The following is a 21,582-nucleotide window of genomic DNA, read 5'->3' as shown; positions in this document are numbered from 1 at the left end:
AAACTTAAACAGTGATCAATTAGTGTGCTGACCAAGAGGCAATATGCCAGTTATTGTGAAAAAACAGTGGAGACTCAAGGACAGTGTAGATCACTATGCAAACTGACCATACTAACATTATCTCCCTGTGAATGAGACATGCAAATGTAAAACACTCTTTTCCTAAGTTATATATGGGTAACAAATTGATAGAAGAAATGTGAATCAGCAAGTATAGATAGGTGAAGTGGGAAGGGAATGACTGTGTGTCTCGTAGGACAAAGAAGAGGTAAAGAAAAAATATCTGTGCACATGATATTTTTCCATGTTATGCCATGGAAAAGTTAAAAATGCTGTTATTCATTTAGAGGTGTTTTTACTAGACTGTGTATGCAAAGAGATTGCTTTGGTATTCTTGGTCAGAAGTGCTAGATTTCTGTAGGATATTTACCACATGAATCATGACAATCCCAGGTTTTGTGTCTGCATTACTTTACCTGATCAGAGTACCTTGCTGAGATAAGAAATGTAAACCAGGCCGAAGCGACTTAAGTTATCTTAAAATATGTACTACATGAAAACTGTGCTATTATACTGCTACAACACAATTATTTGTTATATTTAGACAAAATATGGAATGAAAATAGGGATGCAAACACCCCACTTGAGCACATTTACTATCATAAAGTCAACTGTAATTATAATAGCATGATTTGTAAGCAATGCTTTCAGTAGTCTGCAAACTTACTAGTTCCTGGTAGGTGAAGATGACTGTAGAGGTAGCAGAGTGAAATGAAGAATCATAGGTACTATCTTTTCTTTGTTACTTCATTGTTCTGTGGCTCATATTTTCTCAACAGTAATAATGCATAGAAGGGTTTGAGAGCTGCAAGTAATAAATACTAATTATCTTCGGTGTATGTTTCTGGCAAACTCTGAAACAAGATCTCAGAAGAACCAGAAGTTCTTCTGTAGTTGCTTCCTATTTTACCAGCTACATCTGTTATGTATTCAATTTGCACTGTTACATATAATGAATACATACATACACATATTTAGGTATGTATATATACATGTGTATATATCCTGCTGAACTTTAATGCTGCTCTTTAGGAATGGCCGCAGCAGTCTTCCATTCAATATTTTTGAAGAGCTGTAGAGGCCAAAATATCCACCACTGTTGTATTCATTTCAATATGACAAAACTTACCAAGAAGAAATAAAGAGTGACATCCAAGACATCTGTAGAGTGGTCATGAAGACTACAGAATGCCAAGCAGGAAGCACAGTGCTTATGTGCATCGTTTATTGGACATTCCTGAGAGTAAACTGAAGGGGTCGTGGCTGATCAGCAGAGAGGCTTTCAGAAAGGAGAGTAATTCTAAAACACAAAAACATACTTAAACGTTGAAAAGTTAAATGATCATAAACACTGACAGATGTAGTATTAAAGATATTAGTAGGCAGAACACAAGCGAGATGGATACCTAACTTAATAAGATAATTACAAATAGTTCAATATGCTTCTTCCCACACATCAGGAAGTAAAAAACACTGTCAGTGAGTCTGCATATGATAAGGATATAAAGTTAACCCTCAGGGAGGACAAAGCCACTAGAAAGAACCTGAACTCTTTTTACCCTTGTTCTTTGTGGAATAAATTGGGGAAATTCTCCCACTAGGGCCCTTTTCAGGGTCATAGACATGTGGATGAAAACACCATCTAAATGATGCAGTCAACCTGGATTTCCAAAATGCTTTTGACAGAACTTGAATACTGCGTGCAGTTCTGCCTTGGAAAAGGCATGCTAGAACTAATAAATATTCTTGAGATAGCAGTGATGTTTACTCACATACTGTGACTTCCATTCAACATACGAGGAACTTCATACACAGAATAGTTGAAACTCTGGAAAGATATGAGTGAGGAAATGTATGAAGGTATGTGTAGAACTGAGTGGTCTACAGAGCAGAGGAATGGGGTTGGCTTTTCACCTTCTCTCCTAATACAAGAATAATGCGTACCAAAAAAAAAGGCTGTTAAGGGCTTTATTCAGAAGAAACTGAAGGAACTATTTCTTCAGGCAACCTGTGTGGACTAGTGGTGTTACACTTCAAGTTTATGGGGATGCAAGGAGTAAATCCTTGGAAGAGATGCTGTGTAGTGTACTAACTAGATAATCACATAACCTAACCTGACAATGGTTGAAGGCTGGGTGGCCGTGAGGATGTTTACCCTGTCCTTGCTTTTGCTCTCAGAGTTCTGTGATAGATGGACCCATGGTCTGATCCAACATCGAAGTCTGTACGTAACCTTCTTACACCAAAGTCAAGGTTAAATAAATGAAGTTATTAACTGCTTAAATACATTTGTAACTTTCAAACTCCCTAAGTAATCATAATGTTATGGCAAGTTATGGCTGGAAGGGACCTTAAGGAGTGAACCAATCCATCCCCCTGTTCCATGGTAAGCAAAATCAATTACTTTCATGTCTTTACAGACAAATTTGTCTATCCTGTTCCTACAGCTTTCAATGATGGAGACGCAGCAGCCTCCGTAAGCAATCTATTTAAAGTCTCACTATTCATACTATGAGAAGGATTTTTTTTTCCTGTCTAACTGGAATCTAATCAGCTGTTGTTTGCTGTAAACCATTAGTTAACTGCAAGTCTGAGCTAAGATGAGAGGCGTCCTAGATTTCTGATGAATGTTGTCTAGTGACTTTAGTGACTCTGGAAATAGCCTGGCAGCGGGGTTGATTTTCAGTGGAGCTAGTAGTTTATTGTACTTTGGTTACTATGACCAAGCACAAATAGGATCCTTTTAGGGATTTTCATGTTATTTTAATGTCTTATCTCCTCAGCATTTTTTGGCCTTGGGGAATCAGAAAGCATGCTTTCTAAACACAACATGCTTTGACTTTACTTCAGAAAAGGCTGGTTGAAAGGGGTGTCTTCAGAAAGAGAGGGACAAAAAAGTGTTTGGTTTTGTTGTTGTTTTAAAAGATGACTGAAAACCAGCATGTAATATTTTATTTCTTCTTTGTTGTTTGCTGTGGCATATATAAATGCTGGTTTTGCCAGTAAATTTACTGAACTGTGTGTGCTTGAGATTAAATGTCTGAACTGTCTTAAGTGGTTTCATTCATTTCACTTAAGCTCCTCTTCTTGCCAGCGATCACTAATTCTGTTCCTCAATTTCTAGGTATCTGACTTGGAAAGGGCTTTTGATTAACGGAAATGCTGGGCACCTGCAAATCCTGCTCAATTGATGAGGGCTGGTCTCATGATACCTGGTGTGCTTTAAGTTGTCTAAAATACAACTTGAAGAAAAAAACAAAACAACACAGCTCAAATTAGGCATTTTAGCAAAAGATTTAAGCTTGGTTTCTTTGTTTCAGTTCCTAGTTTCTAATGTGAGTGAGAGCACTATCCTCTCACTTGCCATGAGCTGTGGAAAAACAGCTTATTGGTATGTGAAGCACTCAGGAGTCATAGTGGTGGTCAGTCTCGGGGAACAAATGTCTAGGAACGGGGGTTTGAATTAGTAAATAGATGTGAGGTCATATGCAAAACAAAAAGGAAAAAAATGTATTAAATAGCTGTTCACTGGTGAGCACTGACAATTCTGTGTACAGAACGAAGCAAACATCCTGTGGAAAAATAGTTTGTGAGGGTGTATTTGAAGACTTCATCATGCAATGAATTACACAAGGAAGCCAAATAAAGATTGCACAAACTCTTTGATTTTGGTGGTTTTAAGCTCGTTGACTGCAAAACTTGAACCTCCGTGACATGCTTTTAATACAAGTTTTATGTTTGCTAAATACATGTATGTTGGTCAATTGGAAACTGTAGCCGTCTCAGAGAGACAATGGCAATAGTAGTTGGCACTTTAGGATGAGGGGGAATATAAAGTGTGTCTCTTGCTTGGAGAGTGAACTTACATGAATCTTAGAAAACATTGTGGAAAATGGCCTTTTGTTTTGTTTCTCTGTTTTCATAAAACCTTTGTTTCAACAGGATATTTGATTGGCTATACCAAGGATTGCAGGACCATCATAAGTCTCCCGCATGGAAAAGGATGAACAGTAGTGCTCCTTAGGTTCGGACTCTCTGTCTCAGAAGATTCCAAGTGATTGTATTCACTCTGAAATGCTTGTAAATAGCTGGCAGTTAACAGCAAATGCCTGGCAGAAAAAAAATAAATAAATTCCCCCAGCTGCTTCCCCATCAATAAAGCTGGGATTTGTTTTTATTGATGAAGGATTTTCTGTTTGCTGCCCTGCTAATTCAAGCTAAATGGAAATGGACGGCCTTTAGTAAGGAGTGGGGTACTCAGTATAAGAATGGCTAAATAAGCTTGAGTTCCTCCATGTATACTTATGCTGTAAGCCATGAGGAACCCCCCCCCAGCATCTCATGGGGGATTTTCCTTGTGTCCTTTCTTCTCTCTTACTCCCTGCTTTCCTCCTTTCTATCCCAGTTACTGACCTGGGATCCTTGCCACCCTTCACACTCTCAACTCTCTGTTTCCACGGGCATCTACAGCTGTAACCTCTGAAACCAGATGCTCATAATAAAGGAAAGGTACACTGTGACTTATCTGGGTTATTTACCTTAGTTTTGCTTCCTAACCTAGGATGTGTTTCAGTAACATCCCTCTAACAATGTCACTCCATGTAGATTCTGCCACTTTAACAGCTGTTTCAATTTCTGCATGGATTGCATGTAGAGTAGCTGCCCAAGTGCTTTGGGGAGGAATAGGTGCAGAAGGGATGAACTGCCCCTTAAAACTTGGTATGCATCTGTTTAGCTTTGTTGCTAATGATGAATGAAAGTCTTTGAGCTGCCCACTATGTGCAAAGAACAAACAGAACTCAGCACTTGCTATTTCTGTTCACGTGTTTGAAGCACAGACCTACAGATTATATTCTTTTATATGATTATTACCCTCAATATAAATAGAAAACAGTTTTTGAACTTGGACTAGAACGTTAAGAGAAAATTTCTCTCCTGCATTTTGTGTGCAGCTGTCTGCTGAGCCTACAGTACCATATCAGTGTTAAGCTCTGCCTTCTCAAAGCGTTGGGGAGGTCTGGTAGCACTGATTAACTTTGTGGATTTAGAGGCGTTTACAGTCTGGAACCTCGTTCAGATTTCTCTACACCTAAAGCACGTGCAGAAGCTTTGCTGTGATGGGCATTTTTTCCTTGGCTGGTGGGGCCACCTACGAAGTTCTTTTTTCATTCTTGTGACCTGTCTGTAATCATAACAGGACAATATGAGTCTGCATTTTGCATCCTTTCCCCATGCTTTTTGTGCCTTGATTTAGTGGAATGCTTAGGCATGTGTATCTCAGTCTATGTGATGGTCCCACTCTAATGCCTTGCTGAAGTGGTGGTTCAGTGGTGTTCACAACTGGAAAGACTTGGTTCAAAGTCTGACTTGGATTCTCCATGTTCTACCACTTGAATTGCATTGTACTGATGTGCACAGAGTTCTGAGAGTGTTGTGTATTTCCATGGCGATCACTTCCTGCAGTCTGCCTCAGAGCCCCAACTTCTGCAATTTTAACCAGCTTTCTGATTTTCCTTGTTGCTTCCCCTTCCCCCCTCATTGTTTTGCTCTCCTGTTCCTTTTCAACCTCGATGACTTTTCTTTAACTATTTAGAGCTACTTCTTTTGCTCCAGCCTCAGTTCACTGCTGGAAGGATTCCTGCAGCTCCGGCCCCAGCTGTCCTGAGAATGTTAGCCATGCTGCCACGCTGCACTTGGATTTCACTGATGCATTCATGGAGGTTTTGGGGTTTTGTTTTTAATCAGCCCTCAATTACATGGCTTTTTTTTTTAAACTACTCTGGAGATGACATTATTATTCTCTTCAGACTACAGTTGTATTAGGCAATGTGCACTTAAATAGCTACTGTAGTAAGTGAAGTACATCTGATTTGCTCACTGTATCCTAGAGAAACTTCAGCAGAAATGTTTGAAGTGCTTTTTATGGTCTAAGAAAGTTTAATCCATACCCAAAAGCCGTCTGTTATCTGGCTTCCAAAGTTGTTATACTCATTGGGCATGCCAAGCTGTTGATGCTAGGCTGGCCTTGCAGCAGATACCAATGTCACCATGGCATCCATTGACTTACACACTAACTAATCATGGTAGGAGCACTCAGCAAAGTTTCTACCCAGGCAGCCGCTCTGAAGGTCACTGTGCTGCCTACGGTGGTTTCAAACTTGCTGCCCCAAAGCAACAGTTTGCAACCCATGTGAGAACACTGGCATTTCTGGCACAGCAGGGATCAGCTTTATCCTCAGGGTACTTTTAACGTTGCCCATCTACTAGATAGCCCACAACTAGGCTGACAAAGGGGAAGTGGTGTCAGTGTGTTGCTCTGCAAATACATATTTTCTATGTTATTTATGGAGCTCCTCCCACTGCTATGACTAGCTGGGTTATCTGTGGGGCTTTACTTGTTCCGAAGCCGCTATTGATTAAACGTTGAGATGATTTTTTTAGAAGCTGTCATTGGAAGATGCTTAGGCTGCATTTGCTGTCAGCTTAGCAGTCATGTTGCCGCATCTTCCTCTGAATTCCTCTCCCAGCTGGGCTCTTTCATTTCTTAGCATTAAAATAGATTCTTCCTAATTAGACAGATCTCTGTCATGATAATCATCTCGAGAACGTATGCTGTATATTCATATTGCGTCTCTTTTCACAGATCAGGCCCATGCTTTGTAATTTTTCAGAATCGTAACTGACTGAATAGAGCCTTTACCAGGCAATCATCTCCCGTAACCCTCAATTAGTGCCCTGCCAACCGATGCCGGTAGGCATCAGTGTTCCACTGCGGCCACCAGTGAGCGCCCCAGATATCCCTCGGCCCTTTGCAAAAACTGAATTTAAATCATTCCCCAAACAGCAGATTTCGGCTGTAGCATTTCAGGAACCTCATCCTTAGATGAAAGGGACCCAAAAACAAACGGTGAAACCTCATGGTTATTCTATGTTACGATTGCCACTCAGCTTCCAGCACTGAACTCCGGGTACCGCAAAACTATGCGGCTCCGCTCACCCGCTCTGTGCGCTGAGCACCGAGCGGCGGCACCGCGAGGAGCCGGGAGTGGGACAGGGCTTTCCCCTTGAGTCCCCGCTTCACGGGGCGCCCGTGCTCGTCGCGCAGCGGGCTGCAGGGGGCACTGCGGGGCGCTCCGGAGCGGCGGGGCTCAGCTCCGCTCCTCGGCCGCTGCCCGGCAGAGTTCGGGGGGAGAGGGAGGACGCTCCTCGCGAGGCGCTCGTTGCCGATCGGTGTCGTTTGAGCGCCGGTGAGGATTTAGTCCGCTCGTGGCCGGGAGTTGTCGCAATAGGAACGCGATAAAAGCCAACTTTGAGGCTGCCGAGCGGTTCCAGGAGACAAAGGCGGCTCTTCGCCGCTGTCGGGAATTCCGAAGCCGAGCTCCGTGCCAGCGTGCCCCGGCACAATCGGGGACGACTCAGGCTCCCACGCCCGGTGCCTGAGTTCCCACTTGTCCCCGTTCCCAGCGGCGCGTTGCAGAGGAGGGGTGTCCCCGAGAGACGGGGCTCGGCTTCACGCGTCTCTGTGAAACAAGGAGTTGGCAAACACCAGCTAACACTTAGAACGCGAGAGCCGTGCGTGTGCCGAGCGCTCCAGCCGCTGCTGTCCGTGGGCAGGCAGCCCGGCAGCGCTGCCCGCCGCATCAAACGCCGAAGTTCGGCCGCGGCCGGCGCGCAAGAGCCGCTCGCTTCACGCCGTTCCTTATGCGGCCGTTTACACCGGAGGGAAACGCGGCGCGCGGCTACCGCTCCGGGCACGGCGAGGAGGGGGAATAAGGGGGAGCGGGGCGGCAGGTGGCGGCCGTGCCGAGCCGGGGGGCCTGACCGCGTCCGCTCCCGCTGGGCGGCGTCCGCGCCGGGTTTTGCACCTTGTCCCCGGGTCTGCCTCCCGGCCGGGGAGCCGCGCCGCGCGCCGAGCGCTGCCGCCCCGTATCACTCCGCTGGCACGGAGGGGAGGAGGAGGAGGAGAAGGGGAGGAGGAGAAGGAGGAGGCGGAGGAGGGTCCTCGATCATTGTGGCGGCGGCGGAGCGCGGCGCCCGGCCGTGCGAGCTCGGCGCTCCGCACGGGCTCGGCGGCTCCGCTGTCTCCGGCGCGGCCCCGGCTCGTGCATGTGCGGGCCGGCCTCGGGCCGAGCCGTGCCGCCGGGTTCCCGTTGCCATGCGGCCCGGCCGCGCCAGTACTTTGCGAGCGCCCAAACTTTTCTCTAGGAGGAACGTACAATGAGCGAGCGGCCGCGCCCGCCCCTGGGTGCCGGGGCGCGCGAGTGAGTGTGCGGCGTGTGCACGGCGCGTGCGAGCGTGGGCGCGTGCGGAGTCCCCCCGTGTGCGTGTGCCGTCCCCGCGTGCGCGTGTGTGTGTGTGCGTGCGGAGGGGCGCGTGTCCCCCTCACCCATGGGGAGCGCGGGCTGCGGGAGCGACCTCCGGCGGCCCCGCGGAGCCGCTCCGAGCGCCGCGGATCGCGGAGGAGCCGCGGGAGGCGAAGAGCCGCGCTGAGCCGCGCTGAGCCCCGGAGTTGGCCGCCGCCGCCGCCGTTCAGTTGTCGCGCCGCTTCCCGGCGGTCACCCCCGGCACCTTCCCCGCTCGCCGCACCCCCTCCCGCCCCCCGCTGCGCTCCGCTCTTCTCCTCCTTCATGTTTTGGAGCTCCTCGAGGGGGATCGGCTGGGGGCGAGGAGCAGCGCTCGCCGGGGACCGCCGCTTCTCCGCTACATGCCGGTGCCCCCCCCGCCCCGCGGGGCTGTGAGCGGGACCCCGCGGGGGGCGGCGCGCCGAGTTCCTCCGGAGCGGCGCGCGCGGGGCCGGGCATGGGGGATTTCGCGGCCCCGGCCGCCAACGGCAGCGGCGTCTGCATCAACGCCGGCCTCGGCGGAGGGCTCGCCGGGGCCGGGGCCGCCGCCACGGCCGGCGTCCCCAAGCACAGCACGGTGGTGGAGCGGCTGCGGCAGCGCATCGAGGGCTGCCGGCGGCACCACGTCAGCTGCGAGAGCCGCTACCAGCAGGCGCAGGCGGAGCAGCTGGAGCTGGAGCGCAGGGACACCGTGAGCCTCTACCAGAGGACGCTGGAGCAGCGGGCCAAGAAGACGGGCGCGGGCGGCAAGCAGCCGCCGCCGAACAAGCAGCCGCAGGATGCCGAGCCCGGCGCGACCGAGCAGCGCAACCACACGCTGATCATGGTAAGGGCCGCTCGGGGGGCGCGGCGCGGAGGGAGGACAAACTTTTTCCCCGGTCCCCCCGACGGGGTGGGGACGGGGACCGCGCCGCCGGGACCGGGGCCGTGCTTGGGGACGGTGCGAGGCCGGCAGCCTGCGGGCCGGGGGCTCTCGGGGCGAGCGGCAGCCGGCGCTCGGGCGCTGCCAAAGTTTGCTCGGGTTTTAAGGAGCTCGGCGAGGAGCGGAGGGGGCGGAGGCTGAGCCGGTCGGCGCGCGGCTGCGAGTAGGAAGCGGAGTTTCCCACTCCCAGCCTGCACCGATGATGAATAATAAGAGGCGGCGCGGGGGGAGCGGGGCTGCCGGCCGCGGCCCCCTCGGCCGTACGGAGAGCTCCGATGGTGGCCGCGCGGTCCTTCCGCCGTGTGTGTCCCGACGCGTCCCCGCACCGCTCCGCGCTGCCCGGGGGCGGTCGGCCGCTCGCTGTCTGCCGGGCGCACAATGGGCGGCGGGGGGGAGGAGAGGGAGGAGAAAGGGGAGGAGAAAAAGGGAGGCGGCGGCGCGGCTTTCGAGCGCCGCACGTCCCTCCCGCGGACCCTCCCTCGCCCATCCCGGGCCGAGCCGAGCCCCGCTCCCGGCGCCCCGGCGGCGGCGGCACCTTCCTTCCCCCCGTCCCTCCCCGCGGCCCCGCTTTGTCTGCCCGCTCCGACGCGCTGGGGGCGGGGGTGGCTCCGCCGGCGGCAGACAAAAGCTCCGCGCTGCCCCCGCCGCCTCCCTCCCCTCGGCCGCCTCCCGGCTTCTCCCCGGGGGCCCGGCCCGGCCGCTCGGGGGCAGGGCGCAGCGGCGACCACACAAAGCGGGGGCGGGGGGAGTCCGCGTGCAGGAAGCGGGGAAGCCGCCCGCTGACAACTCGTCTCTCTCCTGCCGCTGCAGTGGGGGCACGGCCGTTCCGCTTGCCCGTGGGGCTGCCAGCGCTCTGCCGGCCCCGGGCAGTGCCCACCTCGTCCCCGGCCCCGCAGCGCTGCCGGGTTGCGGGCGGCTCGAGAGATGGCTTTATCCCTGTGACTGGGCGGGCTGCCGTGCCGAAGTTGTGGGGACCGACGGGGCAACGCGGGTGCGACTCCGTGTTCCTTTGCTACGCGTGGGGAAGGAAACTCGGGGAGCTGAGAGCGGCACCGTGTAGCGATAGTTCGCAGGGATCCGGTAATTGCACGGCGGCGGTGTGTGCCGTGTAGGTACGGGGTGTGCCCACACCTCTCACGTTTGAGAAGGGAAATTCTAAGCCTTGATCAAACCAGACCCGCTTCCAGCCACTACTCTGTTTATAAGAATGTGTGTTGTAGATAAATGTAGAAGTGTAATCTGCTCTGTTTCACTTGTAGAATGTTAATTATGACTGCTGTCTCATCTGAGAGCATTGGGGAACGTTCACTGGCACGTGCAAGTTCTACTTGAACCTTGGGAAGTTGCTCCTTTCAGAGCAACAGAAAGATGCTTTCTTTGAAACCTTGATATTTTTTAATAGCACGAGAAACCAAAAGCAAGAAGTAAACCAAAGCAGAAAGTTCCTTGTGTCCGGCTGTCAGAAGTTTGCAAAGAAGTTTCATAATGTAAATGCATTGGGATTCTTATTTACCGAACCAGATCTGTGTTCCTTTCTTTATTTTGGCCTGACCTAATGCCAGCCTGTGTGTTGGGCTTTTCTCCCTTCCCACTCAGGTTGCTGAGGGCAGGGAGGGCTGCTGTGTGCATTCACTTCTGTCAGGAGGGCAGGGGAGCTGCTCCCCAGGTTCACACCTATTGAATCATGGGTACCTGATTGCATCATGGAATCATTAAGGTCGGAAGAGACCACTAAGACCATCAACCGTCCCCACTAGTACTGCCTGCTCACCGTGTCCCTCAGTGCCACATCTACATGGTTCTTGAATACCTGCAGGGACAACGACTCTGCCACCTCCCTGGGCAGCTGTGCCACTGCTTCACTGCTCTTCCAGAGAAGAACTGTTTAGGACCCCATGTGAACCAACAAGTGGTTCTCAGTAGCAGCCTTTTTTGGGATGGGAGCTGCTGATCTACTCTGAATTTGTATCTTGCTGTAGACCCTAGTTTTTGCTGGCTGAATTTAGCCAGCTGGTTTAGCCTGTCCCACTTGAGGAGTGCAGTGTGTTTCAGAACTTGTTTGTGCCCTTGCAGGCGCTGACTGGGATGAGCCCCAGAATCAAAGTTGTTTATACGTAGCTGGGAGAACATTTTTTTCCCCTCTTTTTTCTTCCAGTCCAACCTGGCAAAAATGTTGGGCTTGGATTATTAGGATGTCATACTGGCGAGGTTGTAAAGGAAGCATTGGGAACATTTGCAGGCCATCCAAAACTCTGCTGCTTCCAGGAAACATCAGCACATTATTTCAGTGCTTTTGAGTTAATCTGTCTTTGCATTTGCAACTCTAAGTGCAACAGTCTTCTGGCTCTGCGTCTGTGGTGTTGTGTGAACATGGTCCAGAGGCTGTACATGTGTGTATTTACACAATATAAACAATAAATGTTAAGTATAAGGTAGTGTATGTAAGATACATATTGCCAAGTTAAATCGCCTATGTCCTATCCCCGACTCTGCTCTTCTGTGCAGTCTTGTCATTGAACAATGAAACACTACTTTGGTAATTACTGCACTGACCTTCTGATGCATGTATATTTGCATCTGAGCTCTGCTCTGCCACAGCGTTTAAAGGGGCTGGAGCTACTTTTTCTTGTTTTGAAGGTCCTTCAACACTTTTCTTATTTAGCATCATGGTGGTCTTGATAGCCACTGTGTCGGATTGACTGTGCATAACCCTAAAGCCAGCCCTTAGAAAATGAGTTTTGAACACCATAAAATGTTGTTTAGATCACAGAAATTAGTGATGGAAGTTAACTGACCTATTAGATCATCCTTTCTGCTCCCCTGCCAGGGCACACCATGCCAGTTCAGAGTTGGTTTAAAGTTGGAGGAAACACAGCTGGCAAACGCAGTATTTTCCAGCAGTGCTCTTTTACCCACCCTGTGCTAATGCACTGCCTCGTGGGAGTGAATGGTCACATCCATCCGACCTGTGGGAAGGGAGACGGGCAGACCGGTGCTTTCAGCTTGGTCGGTATAGGAACAGTATGATGTGTTTGGAATTACAGCAGTCTGGCTGTATCTGCTCCGTGTTGGCAGATATTCCACCCCAGGAAAGCGGTTACTGCTTTTGTTGCTTCCTTTCTGTTGGAGAGGGTATCCCCAGTGAAATATGTAACTTCTTCATTGGTCTTGTGATGAAACTGAGTGTCAAGTGGTGCCATTGGTCTTGTAGGAGGTTTCTTACAGCTCACATGTGCTGTATCTGTTGGGTACCTGTGTTCATACACCTGCTCACAGTTCTTGTGCTTCTCACATAGCACTGAGAAGCAGCTTCCATACAGGTGCTCAGGGGTTCAGCAGTTACACCGTAGGAAATGTGTTTCTCTAACATTGTAAAAAAGTGAAAAGAAAAATATTTTTCAGATGTTTCTTCTTATTTTCCACAAGAGGTCAAATACAGTGGTCCTTACTCATGCCTGATGACTAGGTGGAATTAAGCATCTCTGCAGCTAGTGAGCAGTGCCTGAGCTTGTTTGCCCAGGGTAAGGCTGGTGGTGAACAAAGAACTGGAATGACACCAGAGTTAAATCCCAGGCCACAACACTCATATGCCTCATGGAAGGAGTCATCCACTAACCCTTTTTATTTTGCTCTTCCTCTAAGGGTGGATCTCTGTGTCTTTCCATAGCCTCTCCCATTTTAGTTCTCCTTTCCATAGCGACTCACGCTTGATGCTCCTGTGTGATTCTTGTCCTTTAGGATGAGGAGTTTCTGTGCTGACCTCCTTTTGCAGCTCATCAGCGCAATAGATTTCAGCATAGCAAATGGAATAGAATAGAGAGACTCTTCACTGCAAGCCCTGCCAGCCTCTGGTGACATTTATGTGCTTTGAATGAAACCGTGTCTCTTTAAGAGGTAGCGGGTTGGGACCAAATGAACCATATCTGGAGCAGGGAAAGTTGTGTTTTGACACATTGTGACCACTCATAGTGAAATCTACCTTCAGCTTGGCCAAACAGCAGCACGCAAAGTCCTGCCCTGAAGTCTGAGGCCTCACGAAGTTCAGGAGGAAAGACTTTGGCTGGAACTTGTCCAGAACTATTCTGCTAGCAGAGCCAAAAACATTAACATGCAGTTGTGTTGGGACAGTTGAATGCATTTAGGCTCACCTAAGTTTGTGTTCGCTTGACCTAAAGCTCAGTGTTTCACAAGTAGCTCGAGCTGGCGTAAATGGGAACTGCGCCACCGAGGAGGTCTCATCTGGTGTGAGAGGCCGTGTTTTCTGGCTGCTCCGCGGTCACTGGGTTCACCAAGCACTTAGGGAGGGTGGAAATTCTTTTTTCTCCTTTCACGCTGGGATGGCTTTCAGCTGGATCAGGTCCATGGTTTGTTTGACTGTCCCTCCCATGGGCAGCACAGTCTTACATCACCTTAATCCTGCTGTGAAACTTTGCCCTTATCCCAGGACAAACACGTGGGATATTAGTTAAAACGTGCCTACCTGCTCGCACACCCTTTTTGTCATAGCTCAGTAACCCCTGGGAAGGGCCGAGTGGTCCTGTCCCTTAATACAGGCAGGGGTTGGGAGAACACTGTGAGAAGCAGCAAAGGAGTCAGAGTTCGTTTTTACTTAACCACTTGCATGTATGTGCCATTTGGTTGCATATTACTCCAATATGTATAATTCATGTGAGAGATGTGCTTGGATTAGCAGGGGTTTAAGGACAGGTCTGACAGCCAGGAACTGCTGACAGAAGTCCTTCAAGTGCTCAGTCTGGTGAATTGAAATGTTAGGTTCAGTCTCAGGCTGGAGCTGGGAACCTGTAGTCAGTTTTCCAGCCTGAGATCTCAGGGGCTGTTCAGATAAGCAACGCACTTGCATGTTCAGTGGGAGTTTGGGAGCCCTAACAGTTTGAAATATTTATTTTCCAAGTTTGTCTAAGATGGTGAGTCATAAAATAGTGTAACTTTGATTGCCCTTTTGTTTCCCCCTTACATACTTCAGGTACCCAGCGTTTGCAGTTTGTTCCTGTTTGCTTTTGGAATATTTGCAACCCGGTTTTACTGAGGTTGGAAATAAATGTGTTTTTAAACTCACGGTGGTTAATAAGATAGCAGCTGCTGAATTTTTTTTTGCCTACAGGAAGGGGCTGAGCTGCTCTCTTTCAAGACTTCCCGCTTTCAGATTGATTTTGCTTGCCACCACGTATGGTGTAGTTGTAAGGTGATATGGATACTTTGAACTCAGCTGACCTGTGAGAAGAGAGAAGTATGTCTGCCTGTAATCTCACGTTTTCTGTAGGTTTCTGTGGCTGTTAATGCTGATGCTGAAGTGCTGTTGGTAGAGAAGAAGATCTGTTGCTTTTTGCTTGTTGTAAGTTCCGCACACCCACAGCACACAGGGAGTGGAATAAGAGGTTTGAATTGATGACTTTTGGAATAACTAAGCTAATAAACAGAAAGACCAACAACTCTCATATTTTCCTTCAAATATTTTTTATCAGGGCCACTTTCTACAAGGTTTTCAAATAGGGCTGTATACAGTTCTGCATGTCCTTGCTTCTCAGCAGTTGCAGCTTGGAGGAATGAACCGAAGCTGCTAGTGGCTGAGGTCTCAACGCAAACTGAGACCTACTGAGTTACTGAGCATCAGCTGAGCTAACCCTGTGTGAGGTTAACCAGGTTGGATATGGCTCTGGGCAGCCTGGCCTGGTGGTTGTCAGCACATAGCAGGAGATTGAAACTAGGTGATTTTCAACCCAGGCTGTTCTATGATTCTGTGAGTTGCTTTTTAACTGGTCAGAGGTGGGGGTTCTGGGGCTCTGCCTCTTTGGTGCAGGTTTCTTGCATTGTTTCTGTGGCACTTGAGAAAATCTCAGGCCTGCTCAGACGGTGCTTGGATGTTGCACACCTAGATAAGGAGTAGAGCTGGTCCCCAGTCTTACTATTCCCCTGCACAGTATCATGACAAGCAGCCAGTATGACCATACGTGTGTGTTTCTATAAACCAGCATGTGTACCTATATGGAAGCATTTAGACTGTGCTTTACAAGACAAAGTGAAAGGATTTTCACTGCAAGGATTTGTAAGGGTGGAGGGTGACCAGTGATTGGTTCTGATGGTGGAAGGGGATGTGCTAATCAGATAAGAAAAACCCCTGATATGCATCCATTTGCTTTATTTTCAGCTTTCTTTCTCTTTCCTTTGGTTCGTATCTAATCCACAGTGATATCTTGGCACTTCTTCATTGTGTTTAATCTAAGAGAGGAAGGGAGTTGGTTATGGCAGATGAGAGATTGGAAGAGTTATGGAAGGTATTGGAGTTTTTTAATCATTTAAGATGTTTCCTTATATTAAGGAGGATAGAGCAGTGCTTAGCCAGGAGAGAAATTGCAGCATTTCCTGCCACTTCTGTTTATGCAGAGTATTGTGGTTACAGATGCTCTCGTATTTGAGAAAATGACTTTAAAATATATCTTAGCTGGCAGTCGTTGTCTTTGGGCTGCTGAAAGGACTGTTACATTTCAGCTGTGATTTTCGCTGTTGCTCATTTTTGTCTCTGAGGCTGGTGGCTGTTCTGATTTCTCTGGGTTGCGTTCCAGTGCAAAGTGAGGCAGCGTAGAGAAAACTGTTTAAAGCATTCAATAACCAATTTTTAATAATGTTTTTGGCAAGCAGTGTCTCTTTTTATTGCACATAGTTCTGGTTCTCATTGAAGCAGGTAATGTATCTTTGAAGACTTCAGTGGACTCCTCCTTTTGACGGTAGACTCCTGTAGGTTGATGACAGCTGTGTTGTTTGGGCTCCTGGTTGGCTGAAGCATTGTAGCTTGTAGTACATGGCTGCATATGAAATAATGTAACCTTTATATTTTCACCACTGCCTTTCTCAGTAACAGTTTTGTTGCTGGCAGTGGATAGTGATAATGGAGGTTAGTGAATGCAAAACGGCAAAACCAAAACTGCTTTCAGCTCTCCCTTCCCTTCACCCATGGTTGTGGTAAAGTGGCCACTAGTCATGTCACAGCCAGAGAGGGGCTCCGGGAAGTTGGCACACACCGTCTTTACAGTTGTTATGGATGCTTGAACACATGGAATGGACTGTGTCACTCTTTCATTTTGTGTCAGAATACACGCTGTCATGAGAAGGTGGTTCCTTGGGGATGGCAAATTTGTCCCTACCTTTTCTTTTGCTATAAATTTCCTGCTGCTTTAAGCCAATGGTAAGAGCACATAGGTTTACCCATCTTTGAAGTAGTTTGTCCAAATGGAGTAGTGGTATTTTGCATTTTATTTTGTTTCCTCCTTTCTTGGAGCTGCTATTTGTTTTGGAATTAACTCAATAGAATCACAACAGGTAAACAGCAGCACTGGGGATAATGGTATTTCTGATGGAGCATGTTTCAAATGTCAAGTTACAGTAGTGGTTGCTTGAGAAGAAGCTTGTTTCTGGTTTCAAAATCATTTACCTTCCAGATCTGTGACATGTGTTCTGGGTAGTGTGCACATAATGAACATACACCATAAAGCTGTGTTAAGAGTAGGGCTCGCTAACTTTCTCACAAGGGTAAAGGCAGGAGTGAGGGATGCTGGTCATCCCCATTAGCAGCTTTGGATCCCACCCCCTTCCCATTTTTAGACTGCTTGTAAGTAATTAACTTTGTTTAAGGTAGAGGAGCTTTTCTGAGCTCTTCATATACAAACTTAGATGTTTGTAAAGGCAGGAAGAGAACTTGAGGCCAGTAAGTGAAAAACAGTGATTTTCATAAGCTAGAAAACTAGCATGAACAAATTGGTATGAAATATGTCATCTCATTTTAGAGATGACTTTTTTTTTAAGCGCAGTTCTTACATGTTTCAAGATTGGATACGTCTTTCCTGTTGTGAAGGGAGGAAGCTAAACGCTTGCAGTTTTATACAACTGTAATCAGTTTTATTGCAACTGTAGCAGTGTGATATCAAATATATATGGTTTTACTAGACAGGATTCATATGCTATTTATATCCAGGTACATAATGTCAGAATTTTTGCAATAATTCATGTTAGGTAGGATCTGCTTGCTTTTGCCTTTGGTTTAATTGGCTGCAGGTTACACTGTTGTTGTTTTGTTGTTTGTCTCTTTAAGCAAAGCTGCTTGTTTCTGCTTAAAAATGTAGAATATCAAGTACAGTTGTCCTAGTGGAGGTGGGTTGGTATCCTGAGTGCAGATGAGAGTTTCAAATGTGTGTATATCCAAGGTATGAATCCTCTTCTCAGTCGCTTGTATCATATTTTGAAAGCCAGTTTTTCTTAGTTGTAAAATTGGGGGTAAATTGCCTCGTGGTTTATTTGCTTAATCTGAGGATGATGTTCATCAAAAGCACACTGTGTTCTGGCTATTTTTTTGGAAGTTCTTGAAAAGGCTGCAGTGAGAATCTTGGATACATTTGAATCGCACATCGTGATCTGCCATTTGTGGTCTCTTTAACAGCAGTGGGAATGGAGAGGGGGGAGACATTAAGTGCTTTGTTACCTGTGGAAGGTGGTGTGCTTCCCATGTGCTTAGCTGTTCCTTGCTAAGGTGTGTGGAAGGTTCCATCCATGCTGACCACAGCCTGCCTCCCTGGAGCCTGGTGGGGGGGCACCACTGGGGCCTGCGGCACGCTTCTGCCCCAACAACCGTGCCGAGACCCAAAGAAATGGGCCTTGCATCCATGAAGGCCTCACAACGCATTGTGCTGTATGGTTTCTAAATGGTTGTTAAATTAGATGATGACATGGGGTTGTTTCGTTTTGTTTTGCTCTGATCCGAGGAATTCTAAAGGCTTTCCAGTGGCACACACAATGAATTTGTTTGTCAGAGTTGTTCAGCAAATGTAAACCTGCAGGCAGCAGGCTTGTTTCTGTGGCTACCTGGTGCATGTGTCATTCAGGCTGCCTACAGACTGCAGCAGTTCACAGGAAAGCTATTGTCCAAGTGACCTCTCACACGTTAGTAAACAAACAGGTGTGTGTGTTTTAAGTCCTTTCTGTCCAAAAAGTGTCCCTGTGGGCACACTTCTCAAGTTGGTTAAGTGATGTGTTGTTTTGCTAAAGCAAGCTGTATTTCAGTGCTTCCCCCCCGCCCCTTTCAATATATCCATTCACTGATGTTGTAAAGCAGTTTACAAACTTGGTTGTGGCAGGAGGCAGAAGGCAATGCAAGTTTCTCAGGCCAGTGGGAGGAGTGGAAAGTGTTTTAGGTAGTTCCCAATGGTTTAATGGCTGCCCGTATTCCTGTTTTCTGATGGATCTAGAGAGAAATGCCGAGCAGTGCACCACAGGCCTTATTTAAATCAACAGCTCTAGGCAGGTATCCTTGGGTGCTGGTGTCTCATAGTTTTGGAAGGAAGGAATGAGCTTCTCTCCCTTAGGTCAGACTATAGTACTGAACAGTGAGGGTTTGGGGAATGATTTATATGCTTGACAGCACAATAAGGTGCAGATATAATAATATCCTTCTGTTGGCTGAGCTATCCTGTCTGTGCCATAGTGTGTGGAGCAGGCGGTTGTCACCTCGCATCCTTGGGTTGGTTAAGTTAGATGTATACTGTTCAACAGGTAAGCTTGAAAATTAATACCATGCTTCTTCAGACCTACTTGGACCTGCACCTGTTCCTTCAGACAAAGGAACTGTATTTTTCTATCAGAATATTTTAAAAACTCTTTAGAGAGCACCTTATAATAACATCTGTATGGTACAAAGAGGTGTATCGTAGACTTTTCCCAATTTAGAGAAAACTTTATTAGCATTTGAGTAGATGGCAGAACAAAGTTCCGTCTGCAGTGCTTCATATTTCAGCCGTAATACTGAGCTGACGCCATTACTAATTGCTGCACATAATAATAACATTTCAGGAAGGGAGGGACTTTAATTTGTGGAGGTACCTTTCTTCATCTGTGAGGGTGGCAGAACGACATACATAGCTGGCAGCATACGCGTACTTTCAGCACAGTGTGTTACCTGTCCAAGAAGTATCTATACTCAGCTTAGGTACATTTGACTTGCCTTCATCACAGGACATTTGAGTTTGGCATTGAGATAAAGGCAAAGAAAGATATAGATGCTTTATTTTGCAAAATCATGGAAAAATATATTGCATTTCTTACCTAGGATGCAGGTAAGAAGGCACCAGCCTGCCAGTGAGATGCATTTCTTCCCCTGTACTGTATAATAGAACAGAGGTTCTCTTGTATTTTGGGAATAGTAAATAATAGCAAGCTTATTTTCCTCTCTAGTTATTGGCAGTTGTGTTTTTATGTATTTCTTCTATCCCTTTTGTTGTTTTGTTAGTATCAATATAAATCAATCTCTTATTCTTCATTGTGTTGTGAAGGGATTGTTTGTATAATGGAGTGTTAAGAGGGTCGTTTAACTTCATTTAGTTCATCTTTGAGACACAGAGCTTGTGATAAAAGAAATGAAAGATATCCATGGTGATGTTCTGTGTAGAGAGGATTAGAGAAGTGCGAGCATTGTGATAATATTTGGAACAAATATTAGGGATATCTTGGAAAGTTATTACTGACAGGCGGAAGCCAATACTTGCATAAAGAACAGTGCTAATTCTTGTAATAAATTGATTTATGGCAAGCTGAACAAAAACAAAACAACAACAACATCAAAAAACAACCTCCCCCCCCCCCCCCCCCCCAAAATACCAAACCCACCAGATTAATTGCTTCTATTTGAGTGTTTATACAGGTGATCGTATTTGTGATGCTTCCTCTTGATCCACTGTCAACAATTGCTGGCTGTGTTTTCCAACTTGCCCTATGTGTGGTTTTTGTTTTAGAACCTAGAAACCCAGGGCGGTCATTTCTAACATAGAGTCTGCTTCTGGGTTCGTGCAGCACTGTGAATGGCAGCTTAGAAAGGCAGGTTAGCAAGTTAACTATGTCTTTGCTGGGAAGCCCCCCACTCCCTCTCTCATCACTAAAGGTCCACAAGTTGTAAGTTATTCAGATCTTGCGATGTAGGCATTAAAGCCACATGGCAGATGTGAGGTATTCTTCCAAGTTTAAGGAAGAATAGATGCAAATAGTTGTTGGCATGTGGACTGGGCTCTGACTACAAGAAAGAGGATTAAGTATTTATAAACATGAGCCAGAACACCTATTTTACTTCCTGACAGAGTGCTGTGTCTGTCCTGCAAGGGCAGGAATTCCTGATCTTCAGCGTTCTCAGTGTCTGCATGTGCAATGTTATTGGTCTGGGTGGTGTCATGGCCCCAAAACCAGACATACCTCATTTCAAATTGCTCACCTTAAAACTGTACGTACACTTCATAAATGTTTGTGTATTTATATGCAGCCATTCCATGATTGGTCATTTGGCATAGATGGTGTCCACTAGTGGTTCAGTATTTATTAAGAAAACGTATTTTCACAAGTGCTTTATGTTAATAAATATGTCGTGTTGCTCAAAGACTATCATGCTTTGAGGCAGGAGATGTTGCATTTATTTTTTAAGTATCAGGGAAGAGACATTCTCAGTTTAGTAGCCTCACACTAGAATTGCTCATAGGACAGTATAATTAATTTAGGGAGAACCTTGCAGTGACTAATGGGTTTATTTATGGTGAATGTGTGTTTTGACAACTGGGACCATATCTTTAATTTCCGTTTGTAAGGTGGAGGTTTGAAGAATTGGAGGGCTCTGACATGTCAAGAAAATTATGTGATTGGAAAAAGTCTTAATTTCCTCCAAAATCATTTTTCTGCTAAGTCCTTTCATCCTGGCACAGCTAAGTTAAATTCCTCCAAAGGAAGTAGGGGGAAAAAAAACAGCAGCAAAACAGCACAACTCTCACTGGTGTTATGCAACAGGGTTTTTCCTGGTTACTTCAGTTGGGTATCCCTCCTATTACTGCCACATGAATTTATCTTAATGCTGGCTCGGTTGCATGTGGGAGATGGAAATTTCAGAACTAGGCTATATTTAAGTTATCCTTAGTGTTGGCTTTGTTGTTGTTTTTTTCTGGCTGAATTCTCTGTGAGGTAGATCAGTGCTTTTTGTGAGTATTGAGTTGTGATTTAGGCATCTCATTGAGCAGAATGTGTGGGAATGGAGGAACAGTGATCTCTTTCTAGTGGTGTTTTGTGAAGCTATTTTTGTTTGGTGTGATGTTGGAAATAAATTCTGAACCACGCACTAGTGAAGGCTGCAGGTTTTAAGGTGACCAAGGAATGTGAGTCCTGGACTTACGTAGCAAGTGGCCATCGAATGTGGAGGACTAATTCATTGTGGTGTGTCATGGA

The 21,582-nt window shown here is 47.0% G+C and overlaps 1 protein-coding gene and 1 long non-coding RNA gene across 3 annotated transcripts in view; both read left to right on the top strand.

Moving 5' to 3' along the window:
* Positions 1-6,602, top strand: part of LOC107313114 — a 47,557-nt gene extending 40,955 nt beyond the window's left edge. The window contains exon 5 of the long non-coding RNA XR_004307004.1: positions 4,003-6,602. This is a non-coding gene — a long non-coding RNA (uncharacterized LOC107313114). The remainder of the gene's footprint in view (positions 1-4,002) is intronic.
* A 2,179-nt stretch (positions 6,603-8,781) lies between these two features.
* MAML3 (mastermind like transcriptional coactivator 3) overlaps positions 8,782-21,582 on the top strand; it is a 193,193-nt gene continuing 180,392 nt past the window's right edge. For both annotated transcript variants that reach the window (XM_015861040.2, XM_015861039.2), the window contains exon 1: positions 8,782-9,228. In XM_015861040.2, coding sequence (XP_015716526.1) covers positions 8,860-9,228 — 369 coding nt within the window. In that variant the 5' untranslated portion in view covers positions 8,782-8,859. The remainder of the gene's footprint in view (positions 9,229-21,582) is intronic.

This window comes from Coturnix japonica, chromosome 4, assembly GCF_001577835.2.
Source record: "Coturnix japonica isolate 7356 chromosome 4, Coturnix japonica 2.1, whole genome shotgun sequence".
NCBI lineage: Eukaryota > Metazoa > Chordata > Aves > Galliformes > Phasianidae > Coturnix > Coturnix japonica.
The sequence above is the reverse complement of the archived record's forward strand: the minus strand, read 5'-3'. Positions and strand labels throughout refer to the sequence as shown.